A 20529-nucleotide genomic window follows, 5' to 3' on the forward strand; every position below is an offset into this window, starting at 1 on the left:
CCACTCCACCCCTCCCTGTTTCTGTGTGGGGGGGGGGCATGTCAAGATAAATTGCTCTTGTTCATTAATTTCTCCTGCTCTCTGTCTGATAGCTGCTAACGTACATGTAAATAGGCCTATTGCTGTTTCCCTTCCACGTAGAGTCTGAGGCTGGGGTGTTCAATTGGAAGAGGTCCAGTAAGGCAAAATTTCCTCAAGCTAAAGTCTGAACGTTGGTTCGGACCTTGATTTCAAGGGAAATAAGGGCTGTGATAAATACATAACAGAGAGCTTTTGAAACATGTGTATCTTGAAATAAAATGCTAAGGTTTAGAAAAATTTAAAAAAAAAAGTGTTGCTTTTTTGTTAACCTCATTTCACATCTTAACAGTTTCAACCATTTTTATAATAAACAATCTTCACGCGTCGTAACAATCAACAACAGCTTTGACGCCTCCTTTTCTCTTTTTTTTTTCCCTCTTAGATCCCACTCCCTCGCTTTCCTCACTTATTTCTCCGACTCTCGTCCCATCTCTTCCCTGCGCGTGTATCTCACTCACTGACTCGAGTTGTGATGATTGGCTGAGTAGTATCACATGACCTGTAGAGGGTCGTAAAGCTGTGGCAGTTAGAATAGAAATGCTGCGGCAAAATTTAATAATACTCAATAATTGATAGGTAATGGGTTTGGGGTCCAGATAGGACGGCTTTTGGATCTGAACCCGGACAATGGCTCGCATATTAGTGACCTCAGGTCTAAAGGCACTGTTTATGCTATTACCATTGCCACCATTAATGCTGGGCAGTTATTTCTTGATATGAATCCTGCCTCCTACCTCAGAGTTTATGGATTTGTCTGGGGCTTTTAAATCACACAGGTGCCACCAGGCCTTTTCTAGAGCTTGGATAAGTAGAGTGAATCAACACTAGGATTACGGTAGTGTGTGAAGAAAACTGCTTTATTGCAGTGGCCTCTGCAGATGGCATTAGGAGTTGTTTACCACCACAGTGATGCCTTGCAGAGAATTGATTGAATTAAGTTCATCAGAATTAATGAAACAGGGCAAATCTCTTGGCTCTGGAGGGCCACTGCTCGTCTTCCTTCATTCCCACCGCCTGCCTCCCTTCTGACTTTAATTTCTGATTCACTTTAATCTGCTGTTTGTGGGCCACTGGCCTGAGAGGCTTTTTTATCTCCAGGCTCACCATGATTACTGGTGATAGGCAGAGAAGATTATAGTTAGGCATGGATGGAAATCAAACGTCCCCAACTGAGACAGGGGCCTGGGGCAGGCACCATCAATATGGAGACCAGAGGGATACAGCCAGAGCTACAGAATGCCCCAAACACACTGTAACTATGCTAATGCTGTATCAACACCTTGAAGGCTTTGTTGAGCACATAGGAGGTGGAGGCTGATTGTAGAAGGTGTGTAATTATTTTCCTACTAAAAAGTTTATTTGTTTGTGGGCAGAACCCCCCCCCCCACACACACAAACACACACACAGCTGTTAGTAGAAGTTTGGATAAACATGGAAACAGTTCAAACAATGTGCCGTCACTCTCTTATTCAGCCCGATTGAGTGTCTTTAAGATTCTGTGCCAGTGCCTGAGACTGTTTTAACCAGCACCAACAAAACCCAAAAAGATGGAATTTCTTGTGGAAGAATGTGGGAGAACATCCCTTCGGTGCAGTTCCACAGATCCAGAATCTATGCCAAGGCACGCTTAAGCTCTTCTGGCGGCTCACAGTGGCCCAGTGCCCAGCCAAGACACTTACTATTGATGTTTCCTTCATTTTGGCTGCACCTCTTTCCAACCCTTGCTCACCTCGCCCCTTATCTCTTACCACCCAGCTCTCCGTGTCTTCCTTGTGGCGGGACCAAATGAGAGGGAGCGTATGTATATGTGTGAATGTGTGTGTTTGTGTCTGTTTCCCTCACTTTACAGTGGGTTGTTGCAGATGCATGTGTAAACAGCCTGTGGGCGGGCATGAAACTGCGTAAGGCTGTGTAAGACTGTAAGTGTCTGTTCCCTGTAGAAAGCACAACTCTGTTCACCTCTATAAAGCCGCCTTTCTTTCCAGCATACGGGCAGCACCGAGGATGGCTCAGTAGCAATGTGACCATTCACCCTCATGTTTATCTAAGACAGCGTGGGATCTAGATGTTTCTCTTTCCAGGGTTTCCTCTGACTTGTATCAGGACGCTTTCCAAATGTGAATTTTTCTGGATTGAACGTGGCTAAACTGGCACAGAGTCTTTTGCAGAAACACCCCACTCTTTGCCCCTTGATTTAGTGCAGGGGAAGATAATGTGATTTGAACTATGGTCAACTACGGTAACAATGACACTATTCGACATGTGCTGTAAACATGCAGAAACTTTCTTGATGATGATGATGATACACAGTAAAGAAAAAACAAGACAAACAATACAAGGCCGCAAGTGCAGCCTAACCACGTGTATGTAAATTCCGAAATATTCAATGTACAGTGATGGATGAAAGGACCTATTTAGCAGTACGGCAAACATCAGGCTGATTAATTTTTTTTTTTACCAAACCTTACATTAATCTCTCTGTAGACATTTACTTCTCTCTCCTCTCTTTACCGTGCTCTATAAACATCAGCAGACCTTTTGTCCTGCAGGCCAGCTCATTAGTAAACTGGCAGAACCATTAACAGACTTAAGAATGAGCAGAGAAAAACAGTTGTTCAGATTTACCTTTGCGGTTCAGAGCAGCCCAGAGACTAATGAACAGCAAATGCCACTTTCCACAGCCTCAAGAGCCTCAGTGGTTTTTTTAATTTTTTTTTTTTTTAAAGTAATTAAGCTAATGCAAGATAGAAAGGCAAATGAACAAACGATGTTGTGTGCCAGACTACGGATGTGGGTGATGACTGGGACTCTGAAGATAAAAAGATCAATGCAATGTTGGACAAGTATGTATTTATTGTAGTGTGTCTTTGCAATGTCAAACCTCATAATCAGAAATGCATGTTTTTCTATTTGATTGCGTCTCATCTTGTTGTTAAAACAATTTGTGTGTATCGCAAACTGCAGGAACCAAATGTAGAACTTGTCAAGTATTACCAATCACGCGCGGCACCTTGGAGGATTGCTGTGTGTTTATGCTGCACAGGGAAACCTGCAGCATCAGTGGCACATCTTTGTATAATAAGCCACAGAAAATTGCTTTTATGCCTTTTTTGTTTTTCTTAATGCTCTGTTGGTCAGTGCAGGTGAGGGTGAGTACTTTTCCCATCTTTTCCATACATTCACAGAACCTGCTTTGATACATCTGTATGACAATAGCATGTCTCTGTAGCTAGTCTCCAGAGAGAGGCAGTTTTCCACAGTGATAATGGGTCTGCCAGCTGTGGGTATGAATACTGATCGTGTTGTTGGTTTCAGGCCTGCAGCCAACTGTAGCTGCTGTAACCTGAGTTGTTCTCGCTGTAATCAGAACAAGACTTCACTGAGATTGCTCTTTGTTCAACATAATCTCATGTTATCAACATTACATCTGACACGGAAATTCCTGGAGTTGTTGCACAATGTATCAGAGAGTGTTTTGAAATTTCTCTGAAAAAGATTTTCATTTCTTTTTCCAAGAATCGAGTGAGGCTTCAATCAAGATTCTGTTGAAAGTCTTTTAAATAAAAACTGCATGTTGTTGACAATATAACTGCTGTTGTGTGTGTTGAGATGAAAACTGATGCTGTAAGCATGTCGCACTCAGTCTTAACAGTTTGCGTAATGTTGTGTGTGGAATGGTGGGAGGGAAACACACTAATTGACTGTTGCTTCATTGAGTTTTGTTGTGGCCGGCTGGAAGCTTGTCTGAAGCCTGCTGCTGGAGTATTCATCATACCCAAGTTTGGCATGTGTTGACATGAGAGTGCAAGGAAAACAGTTGTGTTGAAAGGACATGATGATGATGCATGTGATAAATTAAAAGCTTTTCATCACAATACTTTATTTCTATATTAATAAGTATTAATGTCTTTAAATTATTAGATTTGTATATACTATAGCACTCCTCACAACAGGTGTGTCTGAAAAGGACCTTCCAAAACTGTAGCTGAAGTACATTAAACAAACAAAATGTGTTGACGTTGCATGGGACCAAACTCAAGTAAAACCTTTCACTTATGAAGCCTAAAACCTCTCCTGTTTCCTTAACTGCCATAATGTCTGACTTCTTGATATGGTTATTACAGCATGGTTGGGTTGGTTCACATAGTTGTTGAATAGTGGTTAAACCATTTCAGGTATTAGAAGGGATACTTGGTGTCTGCAATTAATAGAGTTGGTTTTCTGAGTGCAGTTGCGAGTTAAGACCTCTCTGTTATCTAGTAACTGAAGTCAGACAGTCTGTCATTTTGTCAGGGAATCTCTCAGGCTGATAATTAATCTGTGTGACTTGTTAACGACTGATTGAACAATGATGTACTTGTAGTGACAGACAGCTCTTTGTTGCCGCAGACAATGTCTGTGGTTTCACTGGAGCACTTCATGTGATGATCTCCTGCGCTTGTCCTGTCACGTCGTTGGCCTCCTTTCTAAACCCTGGGCCTGGAGGTTGAATCCAGGTTTGGTTTCATGTGATGCCACAGTGTCATTAGTAGAAAAGTGGGCATACAGACAAAATGGGGACATTCAGTCATGCCTTGGCCTCATTGTCAGAGGACTGGTAGCTCCCTCAGGCATCTCATCATGACTGATCATCCTGTTGACGGAAGAACTCACAGAGGCAAGGTTTCTAATTAGATATGGAATAATTCTGCATTTGGGGATTTGGGCCGTAAACTATTAAAATCTTTACCACGGGTGCCATTTGTAATTTTGTAAATTAACAGTAACAAGTTTAATGAAGCATTTTACTGGCTCAGGGCTGTGTGCAGGTAATGTTACTGTGAAGAATAATGTCTTGCTAAGGTCAAAGCAGGTTCACAGTTTTATTTTGTATGTCATGTTGATTGATTGATTCATTGGTCTAAAGTCTTTCAGGACATCAGCTTGGGCTTTGGGACATTGTGGTGGACAGTTTTTTCGTGTTTTATTACATTTTATGAACAAAACAATAGAAAAGTTTGCAGATTATTGAACAATGAAAATAATCATTAGTTGCAACCCTAACCCTAGGCTGCCTTATTTATTAAAACTGGTTATCATAACTCTAGTCGTCTTGGTTTACAATTTCAACACTAACCCTAATGATAGACGACTACTGCCAATGCCTTTGTTTAGACAGTTGTTTCCACACCCAAACTGTGAAAATATTGTCTTAATGATTTAAACCAACACACCATAAAATAAGCTTTGACCCTGAATGTCATTTGCTGCACTAAACATTGCTGATTGGATTAGCACAGAGCAGTTGTGCTCACTAACCGCAAATTGATAGTTGAATGAAAATGCCTTTATGTTGGAGACTCCTGTAAGTCATGTTGAATAAATAGCAGGGAGCAAGCTGCTTTCACAAGCAGAATTCATTCACACACAAGTGGTTGACACGTAGATGCACTCTTTTTCTCATTCTTATTGACCCGAACAGTGAGTGGGAGCAGTGAAAGGATATCTCCCTGTATCCACTTCATCACTCTGATGAAAATCACTCCCAAAAAACTGATTATACAAGTAGTTCTTGCATAATCAGGTTCAGAAACCGAGGGCTTCACCTCTGTAAAAGCATTTGTATGCCGCGAGTCAGTCGACCGCGTAAATGACTGTAATGAATGTGTCAAAGGAAGATTTGAAAAAAGGCTCTGTTGAACACTGGGGGTATAGGCCTGTGCATGCTCGGCATCCCATCGCAGACACCTGAGCTGCACCTTATCAACAGCTGCATCACAAACACGGATGCTGTAGGACATAAGAATCCAAGGTCAACGGACCGGCACTTCCAGGAATGTTGAGATAAAGTTCGCTGGAAAATTGTCAGACGACATTTATATGTGTGTGGGTGTGTAGGCGTGTTTACCTTTATGTCTATAAAGATATTTTTATTATCCAGCAAACCCTCTCACCAGCGGAGCACGCTGTACCTGGGCCTCTTACTCCATCTAACTGACGGCCTGTGACGCATTGGAGACGTGGTGCCGATGTTGACTTTGGCATTGACATAACCTCCACCCTCTCAGCTCATCACCATGTCCAAAGAGATGTGGGCACTGGCAGATGATTACAATACTCTGACCCTCTGTCATTATACATGTGTCCTTAAAGAAAGCTGAAGTCTTTAGAATTATTAGAAGAAGAAAATTGAGAAAGGAGAAATTGGTCTAGGGCGGACTAATCTCAGAGTAAAAGCCTGTATCCTGACAACAGACATAGTCTATTGTGTCAGGGCAGGGTGTTCACTGGGGATGTGGTGTTTTGATGACTGTGTTTTTTGCTTTGGCTAGATACCCAGATTGCCTTAATGGAAGCCTGTTGGCATAGATAGGTCCTTCAGCACTGGACGTCCACTGTTTTTGTTGTTTCCTGATGTGGCACAGTGTTTCCCAGGCTCCGGCATTCCTGTGTGGGAATGGCTGCAATCCAGTGGGGACTGCGCCATGGTTTGAAGGGCATTAAGAGTGCATATCCATCTGGCAGACCAGGGGAATGCACCTGACTGGAATGTGATGATCAGCCCCTCTGTAGCGGGTTCTTGGATCTCTACACCGCAGTGCTTGGAGCTTGATCTTACTACAGAGGCTCAGGCTAGATAAAAGACCCATTGTGAAAATGGTGAATCTAATTCACAGTTTCCTCCCATGTATAATAGCAGTATGTTGTCCGTCTTAACTTTTACCTTGACTTTATTCAGGCACTTCAAGGTTACTAATGCGAGAAGGCAGTAGATAATGTACGTGTATGTATGTTCTTCTGGACGGATGGGAATTCAGATTTGTTTAAAGGAGTCAAAGCCAAGATCCTGTCTCCTTGAGTTTGTTTTGTTTCGGTCTACAGCTCAACCACGGTACTGAAGGGTGGGAGCACATTCTTTCACAAGCAACCATTGTTAGACAAGTACACTACCTATGGGTTTATATAGATAGATAACAAATTAAAGGAAAAACTATCGTAAAGTGTCTTAGTATAATGTTAGGCCACCATGAGCCACCAGAACAACTTCAATGCTGCTTGACATTGATTCTACAAATCTCAGTTGATGTTTTGATGATGGTGGTGGAGAGCGCTGTCTAACACATCAGTCCAAAATCTCCCATTGGTATTCAGTTGGGTTGAGATCTGGTGACTCTCAAGGCCATAGAATATGATTCACATCATTTTCATACTCATCCTATGTGTCCTATGGATGGGGGCATTCTGTTTCTGGTGTTTTCATCCTGTTTCTTCACTTGTTTTATGTTTTTTCCCTTAATTAATCACCTGACTGTATATATATATATATATACAGTAAAATGCTGTGTCATTAGGTGAATGTCAATAAAGGATAAATTGTTTTCTTAAACAAGCCTCTCACCTTCTCATTCTTCCTCCTTTCTAGGCATGGGACCCGATGTGCAGGAGAGGTTGCAGCAGTAGCCAACAATGGGATCTGTGGAGTCGGTGTGGCCTACAATGCCAAGATTGGAGGTATGGTCAAATAAAAATGGATTATTGATTTAGTGTCACAGGGGCAAACCTATGTTTCATCTCAGTTTTCTTTTTGACTGCCAGAGTAGCTGAAATACTTGTCAGAGCCAGTGTTATTTTCAGTCCATTTCCCAGGCACAGCATGCCACTGAATCTTCTGAATTTGCTCCACAGTTGTGATGTGGACTGCTGTTGCGCTGTAAGTGTATTGGTTTTGCATGGAGTAACAGTATTGAAAAAGCGCAGTAATGTGCAGTTTCTGAAATGGGACGATGCTTCAGCTTTTAGGGAATCTGTGTTAACTTAATGTTAAACTTTCCTGTTCTCAGCTTGTGCACAAGTTAGACAGAAAAGGCTGATATATCTCACCTCTGATATCGTGCCAAATATTCTGACAAAACATTATACAACTTTCAGTATCATTCAATTCAGCACAAAACCACCACTAGCGACGCCAACAGAAAGTTGAATTAACACCTCTCTGACACTGTCAACAAAAACTCTATATTATAAGGAATAGGGTTTATTGCAGAGCTGTGATGCTGGATTGTGTTAGATTGTGCAGTATAAAATAAGATGCTAACTCAGTGTATTTAGAGACATCTGGTTGGTGCTGGTGGTGTCTCTAAAGAAAGACAGACAGACAGAGTTTGACTATAGTACTGCAAACCTGAAAAAGCAGTCTTTATAGTTTGTCTAAGGCAAAACGCCCACTGCAAAACATTTTTTTAAGCCCTGCCATAGACGGCATGAAGTCAAATTGTCACGACACAATTGGCAGGTCTTGTTGCCACCCTGCTGTGATGTCGGCCCCCGCTGCTCTGGAGCGACGCATGCTTGTTATTTGATTGTGTCACTCTGGCCAATGAAATTTCATCACTCAGTCTCTCATCACCATAATGTGCATGCAGGGTGTTGTCGGCTTTCATCTTTTTTTAGATTTAAGAAAAGTAAGTCCTACAAAAATAAAGATCAAACCAGATTAAACTTTTGGTAATTGAATAATTGAGGTTTTAGGCTGTTGGTTGGACAAAATAAGCACTTTGAAGACATCGCCTAGGCCTCTGGGAAATTAACAGGCATTTTTTACTATTATGTAGACTATATTTTCTAATCGATAAATTGATCAACTGAGAAAATAAACGGTCTATTAATAGATAACAAAATGAATAGGTTCAGTCCTAGTTATTTGTAAGAGGGGCAACAGAGAGAGAGCGACAGAGATCATGACTCAACCAAAACATGATCTATGTAACAAGCCTGTGTTCTCTTCCGACTCTCTTACTGTGCACATTTACCACCATTAGTGGCAGTGTTGATTGAAAACATAATAATTTCATGATAAAATGAACAGTTTGTTTCTGTGAGAAACGCGCAAACACTCAGTACAATCAGCCCAGTTCTGAGAAAATACAAAAGATGTGAGTGGCAAAATATTGTGAAATATTAATTTGTTTGTTCTAAAAAAGGATTTGCACCCTGATGAGTTGTTTTGCTTCTGCCTACAGGGAGGAACAGTTTTTGTAGTTTCCCATTCTTCAAAGAAGCTTCAGTGGCTTTCTGATATATACATATATATATATATATACATATATTAAAAAAACAACAAAGTTGATTTGCATAAATTTTTCACGGTAAACAACTTATTTTATTATTTCATGATGTTTTGCTTTAGTTGTTTCTTTCAGTATGATTCCAACATTGAAGCAACACAGTCATTGAAACCACAATAAATGGGCTTTTAGAATTACAGTTAGTTGTTGTTATGGTCACGTTGCTAGGACCTGTGTACATGTTTTGTGTTGGTGATTTGCTTATTTCTTGTTCCTGTGCTGAGGATGTGTTGTGCTTTCAGTCTGATGAGGGGGCATGCTCTGTCTCATTACCTCTCTGCTTATCTCAGTAGCCTCCAGCTTAACTTCAGCTGTAATAAAGTTTGAACCCTGTCAGGGTAGTGCCATAAGTCTAATCTTTATTATCATTCCAGATGGCAAGTGGGAATGTACCACATGGCATTCAGCATTTCTAAGATAACATCATTTAGGTGGAGCAGGTGGAGCAGGAGGTGGCTGGTGTTGTGGAAAAACCTACATATTTGGTTTTATCCATACGTAACAGAGCACTCACATGTATGTGTTGCATCGCTATCCAATCACAGTTTTTTGTTCAGGACATGCAACAATAACCGGCTAGAGACCGGCATGCAATTTTGTGCAATAGACTAGTTGTCCATGCAATGTTAAAGGGAGGAACACAGGTTTGTGTCCCAGTACATAAATAAACTGTGATCACAGACAACAGGATGATTCCCCACTGCAATGATCTACTTCTCCTCCATTTTGATGTTGAATGCCAGGCTGGACCTGCACCCAACCTGTTCTCTCAGTATATTCACTGTAGCGGCTGCACAGGAACATTTGCATAAACGGGATTTGATTGGCTGATACCTCCGCTACTGCTTGAAAAGTTGAACTCTACTGCGAGCAAAGCGAAGCAACGGAACCTCACTGCAGTTTGGCAAAGCATGACAAAGCCCCTGACACGTATGTGTGAGTGCTGCGTAATGCTCTTCCCCATCAGTAGAATCAGAAACCAGAACTAAAACAAAGTTCAGAAACTACAAAAATGTCTTTATTTCTTCATGTTAGCATTTGTTCTTCCACTACACCTTGAGATCTGTGAAACTGGGTGAAGCAAGAAATGAGAAAGAGGTGCACTGTCTGTGGTATACAATTCTTCCCTCTCATGGCAGTGCTAGTTCTACTCAAAATATTTCAAAAACTTTTCATTCAGACGCCAGCGTCTTATTTACAGGTATCAGCTTCAAGTATGGAATCTTCCCTGGCACAAGGTGCAGAGACATAGCAAACATTCACTGAACATTAAATTGAAGCACACACAGCACAGAAACACAAGAGAGCACAGATTGTGCAAGTTTTACAATAACTGGATGCCCGACAGACACAAACCCACATAGTAATTTTAAATTCAAAGCAGCTGGGCAAGTTTATTCATTTCGATAGCCAGGGAGTATATATTGGAGAGAGGCAGGATGTAGACGGAGCGGTGCAAAAAGCATCTTTGACTCCTTTGCACAAGATCACCGGCCCTTATGCCACCTGTAAGAACTGTAGCTCATTATTCACCCAGGAGACTCTGCTGTTAAATATCTCCAAGGTGGTTCCAAACACAGATTGTCTGGCTTAGATCTTTCAATATTTATAAGTTTGTGTAAAAGTTATCCCCCTGTTAAGCTGAAAAAAATTCTCAGTTCCAGCAAAAGTACAATGGATTAAACAAAAGGTTACAGCAGTTGCTGGTTGAGAGCCACTACCTCTGAGGGTGTCCACCCCAAACTAAATTTTTCAAGTTCCTTTCGTGTACCTACAACGCCTCGTTTACCTACCCCAGTTTGTTTCAGCTGACTTGCTGCTGAATAGTTCAACATTCTGGGAAAGACGTGTAATCGCTTTCTTACCAATAGTTGGATGAGAAGACTGTTTCAAGTCTGTTTGTTAACAATGAAGCTACAACGCTGTGCTAAGCTAATAGCTCCTATTTAAGCATATTTCCCTAGAAGTCAACTATTCCTATAAAATGAGTTCTGATTTCTTGACTTGATTTTCTTGACACCTGAAAGGTGAAGCAAATGGCATAAAGAAAACCTAGTTCTGTCTTACATAGAATTTGCCAGACGAAAATTGCTTAAGTAACTTGTCTTAATTCGCAGCACGATCTGAAAGTTAGAGCACCTCTTAAACCAACACTGATGCTTGTAACACTACATGAAAACTGCAATGAACTTTGATGTACTCCCTGTATCAGTCTCTGGTTTTTGGGATAGATGGATATTTTGGAAAGGGACTGGAGATACTTAGTCTCTTCAGCGAATCACATGGCCTTCTCACAGAGGTGCAGGCTGCCATGGAAACACTAGCAGCTCACTAGTGTGTTTGATGCTTTTGGAGAACTTCAAAGACCCAATGCTTGGTTACTTTAACCTATATATTGCAGCATGGAGTAACCTGACGAGCAATACTTCAGCAGGGGAAATTAGTTTGTTTTTAAGGTGTCTGATTTCTCACGTCTCTCTGTGGAAGAATGTTGCTGAAGGAGAAAGAGCTCTGTTGCCAGAAAAGCCTCTAAAATTAAGGTAGAAATGATATGTTTGGACAAGCACCTCGCTCTCTGCATATATATCCTGCATTGTTCTGTCTGTGTGTTCACTGTATGTTTTATCTCTGGCACAGCACATTATCTGCAATCATTTTAAATTTACCTTATAAATGAGCCTTATTTGAAGCCTGCCATTTAACATTGGCTGAGTTGTCTCTTAAAATAAGAGTGAGTCTGATTCAATTTACACTCAGGCAGCTGCACCAATTTTACCCAGACATGTAGAGGAAGACAACTAATGCTTTCTTTCATCTTTCTATCTGAATTTTCACTCTCAGAAATCTGCTTCACACTTGAGGAGGCAGTTCACCCGCGATGCAATTGATCTCGTTCCATTTCTTCTTTTTTTTTTTTTTTTTTAAACCAACTCAAGCGGCAAAGCAAATCAATAGAGATGACGTTTGATTTACACACTGGGCTCCATAATAACATCACAGTGGATGAACAAATAATGAACACCAGCAGCAAGTGCTACACAAATACACATGGACAATGTGCAGCATTGTAAACAACTGTGTAACTATGTAAATCAAGCAGCACCGCAGCAGCACTGCTGTTTCCCTACTTGTGTCAATCGTTGCTGAACAGGATCACACAGTCAACAATATGAACCAAAGCACTGAACCGCAGTCTATAGAGGAACAGGATCCTTCAAGATTACCTGCAGTAGTGTTTGTGTTTCAGTGTAGTTTCTTTTATCGTAAAAAGAGTACTCCAGCGATAGTATGAAGTGTTGTATGTCTATAACATTGTTGGAATCATGATGGACAGTTAATAAAAGAGGATCAGCATCGACAGAGCCGAATCAGAGATGTTATGTTTTTTATTCCACACATGCTTCTTCCTCGTCAAAAACCAGTTGCCTACATTACCCACAGTGCAACAAGACAGTTAGGTCAGGGGTTCAGTTGTGCCATGCTAGTAGCAACTTATGACTCAACACTGTTCATATAGATATCCAACAACTTGATTGAAAATTCAACAGTGATGGGGTACTGATGGCTGAAAGCTCAATATGTACAAAGTTATATACAGCATAGCCAATGTAACTTGTACTACATACTAGATTAACATTAACAATGTTAACTAACAACTGACACTAATGGTTTTGCATAGAAAATTACTCTTCTCAGCATTTTTAGCATTTCATTAAAGATATTTACATAAAATATATATATATATAACTAAAGTGAAACTCTTAGATCTATGTTCATTAGGAATTACATTTCATATTAAGTTTTAAAAAGATAAAATGCAAGTACTAAGAAAACCTTTCTTTTTTGTCATCTTGTGTGTGTGTGTGTGTGTGTGTGTGTGTGTGTCTCTCTCTCTCTGTATGTGTACGTTTGCATTTGTGAACATGGCTGCAGGTGTGCGTATGCTGGACGGTGAGGTGACTGACATGGTGGAGGCCCAGTCTCTCAGTCTGAACCCCCAACACATTGACATCTACAGCGCCAGCTGGGGCCCAGAGGACGACGGCAAGACTGTTGATGGACCTGCCAAACTCGCCAAAGAAGCTTTTCTGCGTGGAGTTACAGAGGTGGGTGTGCGTGTGTATGTAAGTGTTTGTGTGAGACAGAAATTATTTACTGCCTGTGTGTGGCTTCCTTTCAGCAGTCAGTAATTGAACTGTTCAAGCATGAGAGGACACAGGCGGCAAGAACAAAGCAGTTTTTGACCCTGACAATTATGAATGGAAAGGAATGTCCTCTAAAAAGCCACCAGGGATGAAAATTTTGAAAAATGAATAGAAGCAGCACTCACAAAAATTACGTATGAAAAGTTTTTTTATACATTCATTGTTAGTTGAAGGACGCTTGTTAAACTGCCAGCTCATCTTTTATCTCTCAGTTCTTTCAGTTAGTTGGCATGTTTTTTTGTTTTCTTTTAGAAAAAAACAAAACATGCCAACTGGAAAAAAAAAACAAGGTTGTTTTAAAATATCCAATCTGGAGTTTTAAGTACTTAAAACAAGCATTTCTAATCAAAGGCTTCCAGACACATGCATAACTATATGCACATACAAAAATAGAGATTTTAAGGGGGTAATCATGAAAATTAGTCTTGCAGCATCTAAGAACATGGAAATCTGAATATTGACCAAAAAGGCACCACACTGTCATGTAGTCAGTCCTGTTGTTGGTAGCAGGACTTGTTTTAATGCATGTGGTACATTGGGACCGTGTCAGATATGTAAAATGAACAAGTAAACAGATCAATAAGCATACAGATCAGACCCCAGACTCTCACATCTGCACGCCATGAATAAACACATCACTCATGCCAACTCTTGTTATAGACTAGTAGGATTCAAGGCATGTGCCATAAAGCTGATTGGAACTGCTGACACTGACTACCAAGATAATTGCCACAGTGACAGTACTGTCAGATGCTGTTGTGGGTGGTGCATAGCTGGGTTTGATCAATGCAGAGAGAGACAGTGCCACTCAATACAATAAAGTGGCTCTTAGATGAAAATTATAGCACTTCAAAGGCTGAGAGGTTGGATGATTTATTACAATGAGCTGTTGTCATATAGTGCCTTTTTGTTTTGCATTGCTGTCATGCGATATTTAGCTGTTTTTAATTTACTGACTGACCACCCCGGCCTCTGTGATGTATGCTGGGTTCTAATGGGCTCTTTTTGAAATGAGCCCTGAAATGAATTTGCCCTCCTATAATTGGGATTCCCATTAAGATTGAATGAGATTTTGTTCTTTTCTGGATAGTTGTGGTCTGAGGCATGAATGAATGAAAGGGTCTGTGGTCGTCTCTCTTTCTGCTTGTCTAAAAGTACTGTGCATTCTCCAGGGTCGTGGTGGTTTGGGCTCCATCTTTGTGTGGGCTTCTGGAAACGGAGGGAGGGAGAAGGACAGCTGTAACTGCGACGGCTACACCAACAGCATCTACACCCTGTCCATCAGCAGCTCCACCCAGAACGGCAATGTCCCCTGGTACAGTGAGGCTTGCTCCTCCACCCTCGCCACCACCTACAGTTCGGGGAACCTCAACGAGAAACAGATAGTGAGTTGTGGTTGTATCCAACGTCTTTCTGTCTTTGTCTGCTTCTCATTGTTTCCCTCACTCAAACTATTGGCATTCACACTGAGTTTCTACTTTAATTTTATGGTAAAATTGGGAGATGATTTATTTCCTAAGTGAAGTTTAGTTGAACCACAGTGTCTGTTTAATTGCAGTCGCTGGAATTTTGGACCTGCTGGAGCTAATCCAGTCTGTAAATTAAATCCTTTTTTTTTTTTTCCCAATAGCAACACATTAGATTTAGAACAATGGGACATTATAATCAATGCTGAAACCATCAAACCATCAATATAATCAACTCAATCAATTGAGAGAAAATCTAACAATGTTGATTGAATGTTGAACATTTTCTGGTTCCAGCCTCTTAAAAATCATGATTTTCTGCTTTATTTCATTGTTAATTGAACATTTTCTGGTTTTGAATCATTTGCCAGGCAAGACTATCAAACTGAACATGTCACAACGTGATAGGCATTTTTCAGTACATTTCACTGACTAAACAATGTGATAGATTATAATAATTGATACTTTTTGCCCTAACTATCTTCTTATCTGCATTTTCAGTCCTTCTAAACCTTCAGAAACACCATTTGATCTTTGATCACGCTGTATATTAAATGCATTTACATTTTGTGCATACAAATGGCTGCAAGTAATGATTGTCTCCTCTTTGGATTAATTTCTTGATTAACTGATTCTTTTGTAAATATCAAAATCCCAGAGCCTGGTTTTGTGTCCAAAACCCAGCGATTTTTCAGTTTACTCTCAAAATAAACTAAATAAACCAGACAATATTTGAGAAATTTGAGAACCTGAAACCTTAAAAAAATACTGTTTTTAAAATATGCCAAACAATTTGTGTTGAGTGGCTAACCAGTTAACTGAGTAATTGTTTTAGCTCTATATGTGGATAGAGAAGAGAAAGAGATATGTGGAGCTAAGAATTAAGCTCTGCAGCTTTATTCTATAATCACATGACTTGTTCATTCTTTCCTCCTTTTCTTCAGTCATCTTCTGCTCCATTCATTCAGTGTTGGGCCATTAAAATGATTATGAATAGTGAACGGCTGAATGTCCATCTGGCAATCTGTTGCTGTTTAACAATCACACGGACACATACACACACACACACGCACACGCGCGCGCACACACACACACGCGCGCGCACACACACACACATGCGCACACACACACGCACACACACACACACACACACACACACACACACACACACATACACACACATACACCAGACCAACTGGACGGACAGCTTATGACATCTCTGTGACATGTGGCTGGTCCCTTAATGCTTCAGTGCTGTACTCATTTAATTGTGCTGTCACTCATGAACCCTGGAATGAAGAGACGTAGTAACACAGAGAGGGTGGGACCTTCGGATTGTGCAGGAGAGAAAATCTGAATGTCTTTTTCTGTTTTTTTATTTTTTTTTAATTTTTTTTATTAGACTTAAATTATCCTTCTCTTTCAATTTAAAGTACGGGGGATACGGGAAGCTCCTGAATGCATAATTGAACCATTAAAGTTAGTTCTGCCGATGCATTTATTATTCTGTTTCGTCTGGTTAAAGATCATTTTCTAGAGGCTCTGCTTTGGTCAGCACATTGGGCAGATTTTTGATTCCAACTGCTTTTCACTCATACTCAGTTGCATATATTGACCCCCTTTTAGGACTATACAGCAGGGGACTGGGGGCTTTTTGTGATCCAGTATTTTTTAACCTTTATCCTTCCTTAGTACAAACCCTCTGGTTCTCCAGCCCATTGCTTTATTTTCATGCAGCTGCAGAAATTCACACCTGGGAGCTGCCCAGTACAACCACAGCCCTCTGCTGTGGGTCACTGACGAGATCTCGGCTGAGTCCTGCTCAAATACGCTTCACTGGTAGTTGTTGAAAGAAAGAGAGCATAAGTTATATGATTTCCTTGCTTTGATTTTCCAGCTGGTCCATGGAGTCATGCTGTGGACTGTGTGCTCTTAAGTTCCCCTTTCTTTAACCATTCGGCCATTTCTTCGTCCAGAAAATATATATAAGATGATAAAAGAGCAGTTTTCTAACGACAACAACAACAAGTGAAAAACAAATCCTGTATGTTTCAAGACTATTTTCCACTTTATCAGTTTTTGTTTGAACTGTCTTTTTAAGCCCACTGTGTTCATCTCCCATAGGTGACTACAGACCTCAAATCAAAATGTACAGACTCTCACACGGGAACCTCTGCCTCTGCCCCGCTGGCTGCTGGGATCATCGCTCTCGCCCTTGAGGCCAAGTAAGTGCTTATCACCATTTTTCTATGAGCATTACCAAGCCTTGCAATTCTCTTCAGCTGTATAGCCTCATTCTAACCTTCCCTACCTGCATGTTTCCTTGACTTTTGTTGATTAAAATCAGTTTATCCAGTGGAGAAGAGAAGTATTAAAAATATAATTTGCACAGAAACAAACTCATGATTAGATTCTGGAGGAATTATTCCACAGAACGACTGGTCATTTTGAGAACCTGCATATACAATAAAATATTCAGAGAGCCCAAGTATTTTGAATTAATGCCCCACTGTTATCAGGTTCTAGCATGTGGTTAGAAGTTCCCTAACTGCAAATTGGTAATTTAGTGGAAACAGGTCCTTTTTTTTTTTTGGCACATACTTTTTGAAGCTCGATTATAAGTTTAACATTATTGTATTGAAACAGGCTTTAACTGGAAGTGCTGCATGTTTATGCATCAATTCTGCTTGATTATCCTAATTTATGAATTACTATTTAACCCCTCTCTGACACACTTCAACTGTGTCTTTACAAACAACACAATTTGATGTAAGCACCAGTCATTCTTATCCAGTCACGCAGCACTAATGGAACGACAAGCGTGAGTGTCAGAATAGTCTTGAAAATGACTAGTCTTGTGACAAAACAGTAACAGAAAAAAACAGAAAAAGATTTATAATTAGGAGTACATTTAATGTTTAAAGTGATTGAGCAAAATTACCAAACAAAATGCTGTTTTTTACTAAATCCACAATAAAATGTATGAATTTAGTGAGGTAATTAATTGCAGCAGAGAAGCAAAACCCAACTCTGACCTCCTGTAACCCTTTTTTTGTGACCGGTCTGTTCGAACTGACACAGCTGCAGCAGAATAATCACTTTTTCAGGTTTTCTCCTCACAAGACATTTTGCCAAAGGGCAGAAACTCACTTAAAACACATGTTGACTTCGGATTTAGTGTAATTCAGGAAAGAATGTGACTGGTACTTCATTGTATTCTGAATTTAATCAGCTGTCCACCTGCAGCTTAAGACTATAGGATGTATTGACAGAGTCTTACCATTTGTGTCCTGTGTGTGTGTGCGTGTGTCTGTGTGTGTGTGTGTGTGTGTGTGCGTGTGTGTGTGCGCATGTGTGTGTGTCTCTCTCTCTTTATGTGGCTGTGTATGTCTCTTTGTGTGCTTGCATATCCACATGTTGCAGTAAAAACTTGACCTGGAGGGATATGCAACATCTGGTTGTGCGAACTTCTCACCCTGCCCACCTGCTTACCAATGACTGGAGAACCAATGGGGTTGGACGCAAAGGTACAGCAACTCCATCCCAGATCTCTTCTGCCCTCTGCAGTTCCAGATGCCTTTGAGGCTCATTAATATGTTTTGCATCTAATAAACCAAATTGTCATTAGAGATGCAAGGCACCGGAATTGGGCAGAGAGGTTGTGTGAGAGCTTCAAATGGGATCCACACAGTGTGGTTCATCTGTAAATTCAGAGCCGGGAGAGTGAGGGTGCTGCTCACAGCAGGCCACCATTCATGTGTCTGTTTCCTCTTTTCTCTCTGGGTCTCTGCAGTTAGCCATTCATATGGATATGGTCTACTTGATGCCAGTGGAATTGTAGCACTGGCAAAGTCGTGGACAAGCGTGGGGCCACAGAAGAAATGTGTGATCACCATGGTTTGTGAGCCAAGGTCAGTACACTACACATACGCACAATAAATCTATTTCAAGACCCTGGTTATAAGTATTTATACATATCATAGCTGTCACATTTTTTCAAAAGGAAAATCTGGTTCAAACTAATGACAGCTAACAAGTAATTAGTTTGAAATAACAGCCCACATAGTCTAATCATAAACTGCATTGTAGAAATTGATGTCGCTCCGTCCATCTGAAGCTGCCTCACATGTGTGACAAGCTAATGTTACTGTAAGATAGTTACATTTTACAAACTCTCCCACAGTTGTTTCATATATGTGTCAAACCCAATATTTCCTCACTTTACCTCTCAAATAGTTTGGTGCCATGTTCAGCGGGGTAAGCTAGTTTATTTATAGAGCAACAGGGCATTCACTATGTTAGATGGACAGTACGTTTCAGGGGCGCCACCTGCTGGAAAACAGGTCACAGTCTGTTCTGACGTTCACTCAGAATTTTGAATTAGATCAGATCATTACGAGTCGAATATTTAATTTTCCCACATTCAAACAGCAGTTTAGATCTCGAATAAAAAGTGTCCGCCCTATCGTACAGTATAAACTTCATAATAAAAATAATCCCGATGATGTCATCAGGATTAGGAGGCAAGGGGAGTCTTAATGAAAGAGGTACGTATGTTGCACAATAGGATACGAAGTCAGACTATGTCCTTTTGCCTGAAAAGTGCCTTGCTGCCATTCAAAAACAATCTTCTGTTTTACGAGAGCTCAAGCTAAGATTGCAGCAGCACATAGAAAAGATATAACATATAACACAAACCTACATTGAGAATATAACAAGTTAGTGAAAGGCAAATTATAAAGAATTTTAATAAGGGATCAGCAAAAGCAACGTGATCAGACATAATCCTTTCATTGTTAAGACGAAGTATTTGTCCTCAGCCATTTTATTCCTCCTCCTCTTGGTGTCACATTCGAAACGCAGTCGGACGTCTCCTCTTCATTATGCGCCCCCTGTCACTTCCCTCGCTGGGTTTGAGGTTTCTCTCTCTTTCACTGCAGCTATGAGATGCTCAGAGCAGATGGTTCGAGCGTCTGGGAGCAGCAGTCATGGCAGGTTATTCAATTTATTCAATTTAGGTGTTAAGCTGACTCACTTATCTGGAGTGACTTGAAATAAGTGAGCAGATAGGGGTTCTGCGTCTGTCTCACTTACAGCCAGTCATTACCTCTAACAGAATCATGACAGTATCCTCAAAAAGGAGGGAAGAAATTCACACAAGATATACATGAACTGCACCATACACGCTACGTCATCATCCTCATGATCACAGTCACAAGACCGTTTGGCCATTTGCTTAGACTTGTGTAGCAGTGAGATGATGAAAGAAGTCTCGAGTGATATTCTGTGTATCAGAAGACTGTGACTGTGAATTTCAGAGTGACAGAAGTTTGCTGTTCTGTGATTTGAATTTTATCAGTGAGACGAGCCTTGTGTTTACTTCGGAAAATGGACCGTGCCTCAAAGCACAACGTCGTAGCAGAAAAGCTCCAGTAAGCGTGTGTCGAACTGAATAAGTGAGCTGACAGGCTTTGTTTAAAATAGACGTCAGAGTTTTTGAATGTGATGGTTCTTAAGGAGGATTCGCCAGAGTTAATGCATATTACCACCAGGGCTGCAGAATTTTGTATCACTGAAAATTCAACTAACTGGAGTATTGCCTGAGCTACAAGCTCTGACATAGCTTTTCAAAAGTGATTTATGATTCAGAAGCACTCTCTCTCTCGTTTCTC

General features: G+C 40.6%; 1 protein-coding gene across 2 annotated transcripts in view; it reads left to right on the forward strand.

Annotated features, from left to right (window-relative positions):
* furina (furin (paired basic amino acid cleaving enzyme) a) overlaps window positions 1-20529 on the forward strand; it is a 79366-nt gene that overhangs the window by 49366 nt on the left and 9471 nt on the right. For both annotated transcript variants that reach the window (XM_023395737.2, XM_023395738.2), the window contains exons 7-12: window positions 7485-7573; window positions 13120-13292; window positions 14564-14776; window positions 16982-17082; window positions 18281-18384; window positions 18651-18768. In XM_023395737.2, the coding sequence (XP_023251505.1) occupies window positions 7485-7573; window positions 13120-13292; window positions 14564-14776; window positions 16982-17082; window positions 18281-18384; window positions 18651-18768 (798 nt within the window). The remainder of the gene's footprint in view (window positions 1-7484; window positions 7574-13119; window positions 13293-14563; window positions 14777-16981; window positions 17083-18280; window positions 18385-18650; window positions 18769-20529) is intronic.

Source organism: Seriola lalandi, unplaced genomic scaffold (assembly GCF_002814215.2).
Source record: "Seriola lalandi dorsalis isolate HSWRI2012SDOR001 ecotype SW California unplaced genomic scaffold, Sedor1 jcf7180002054968, whole genome shotgun sequence".
NCBI lineage: Eukaryota > Metazoa > Chordata > Actinopteri > Carangiformes > Carangidae > Seriola > Seriola lalandi.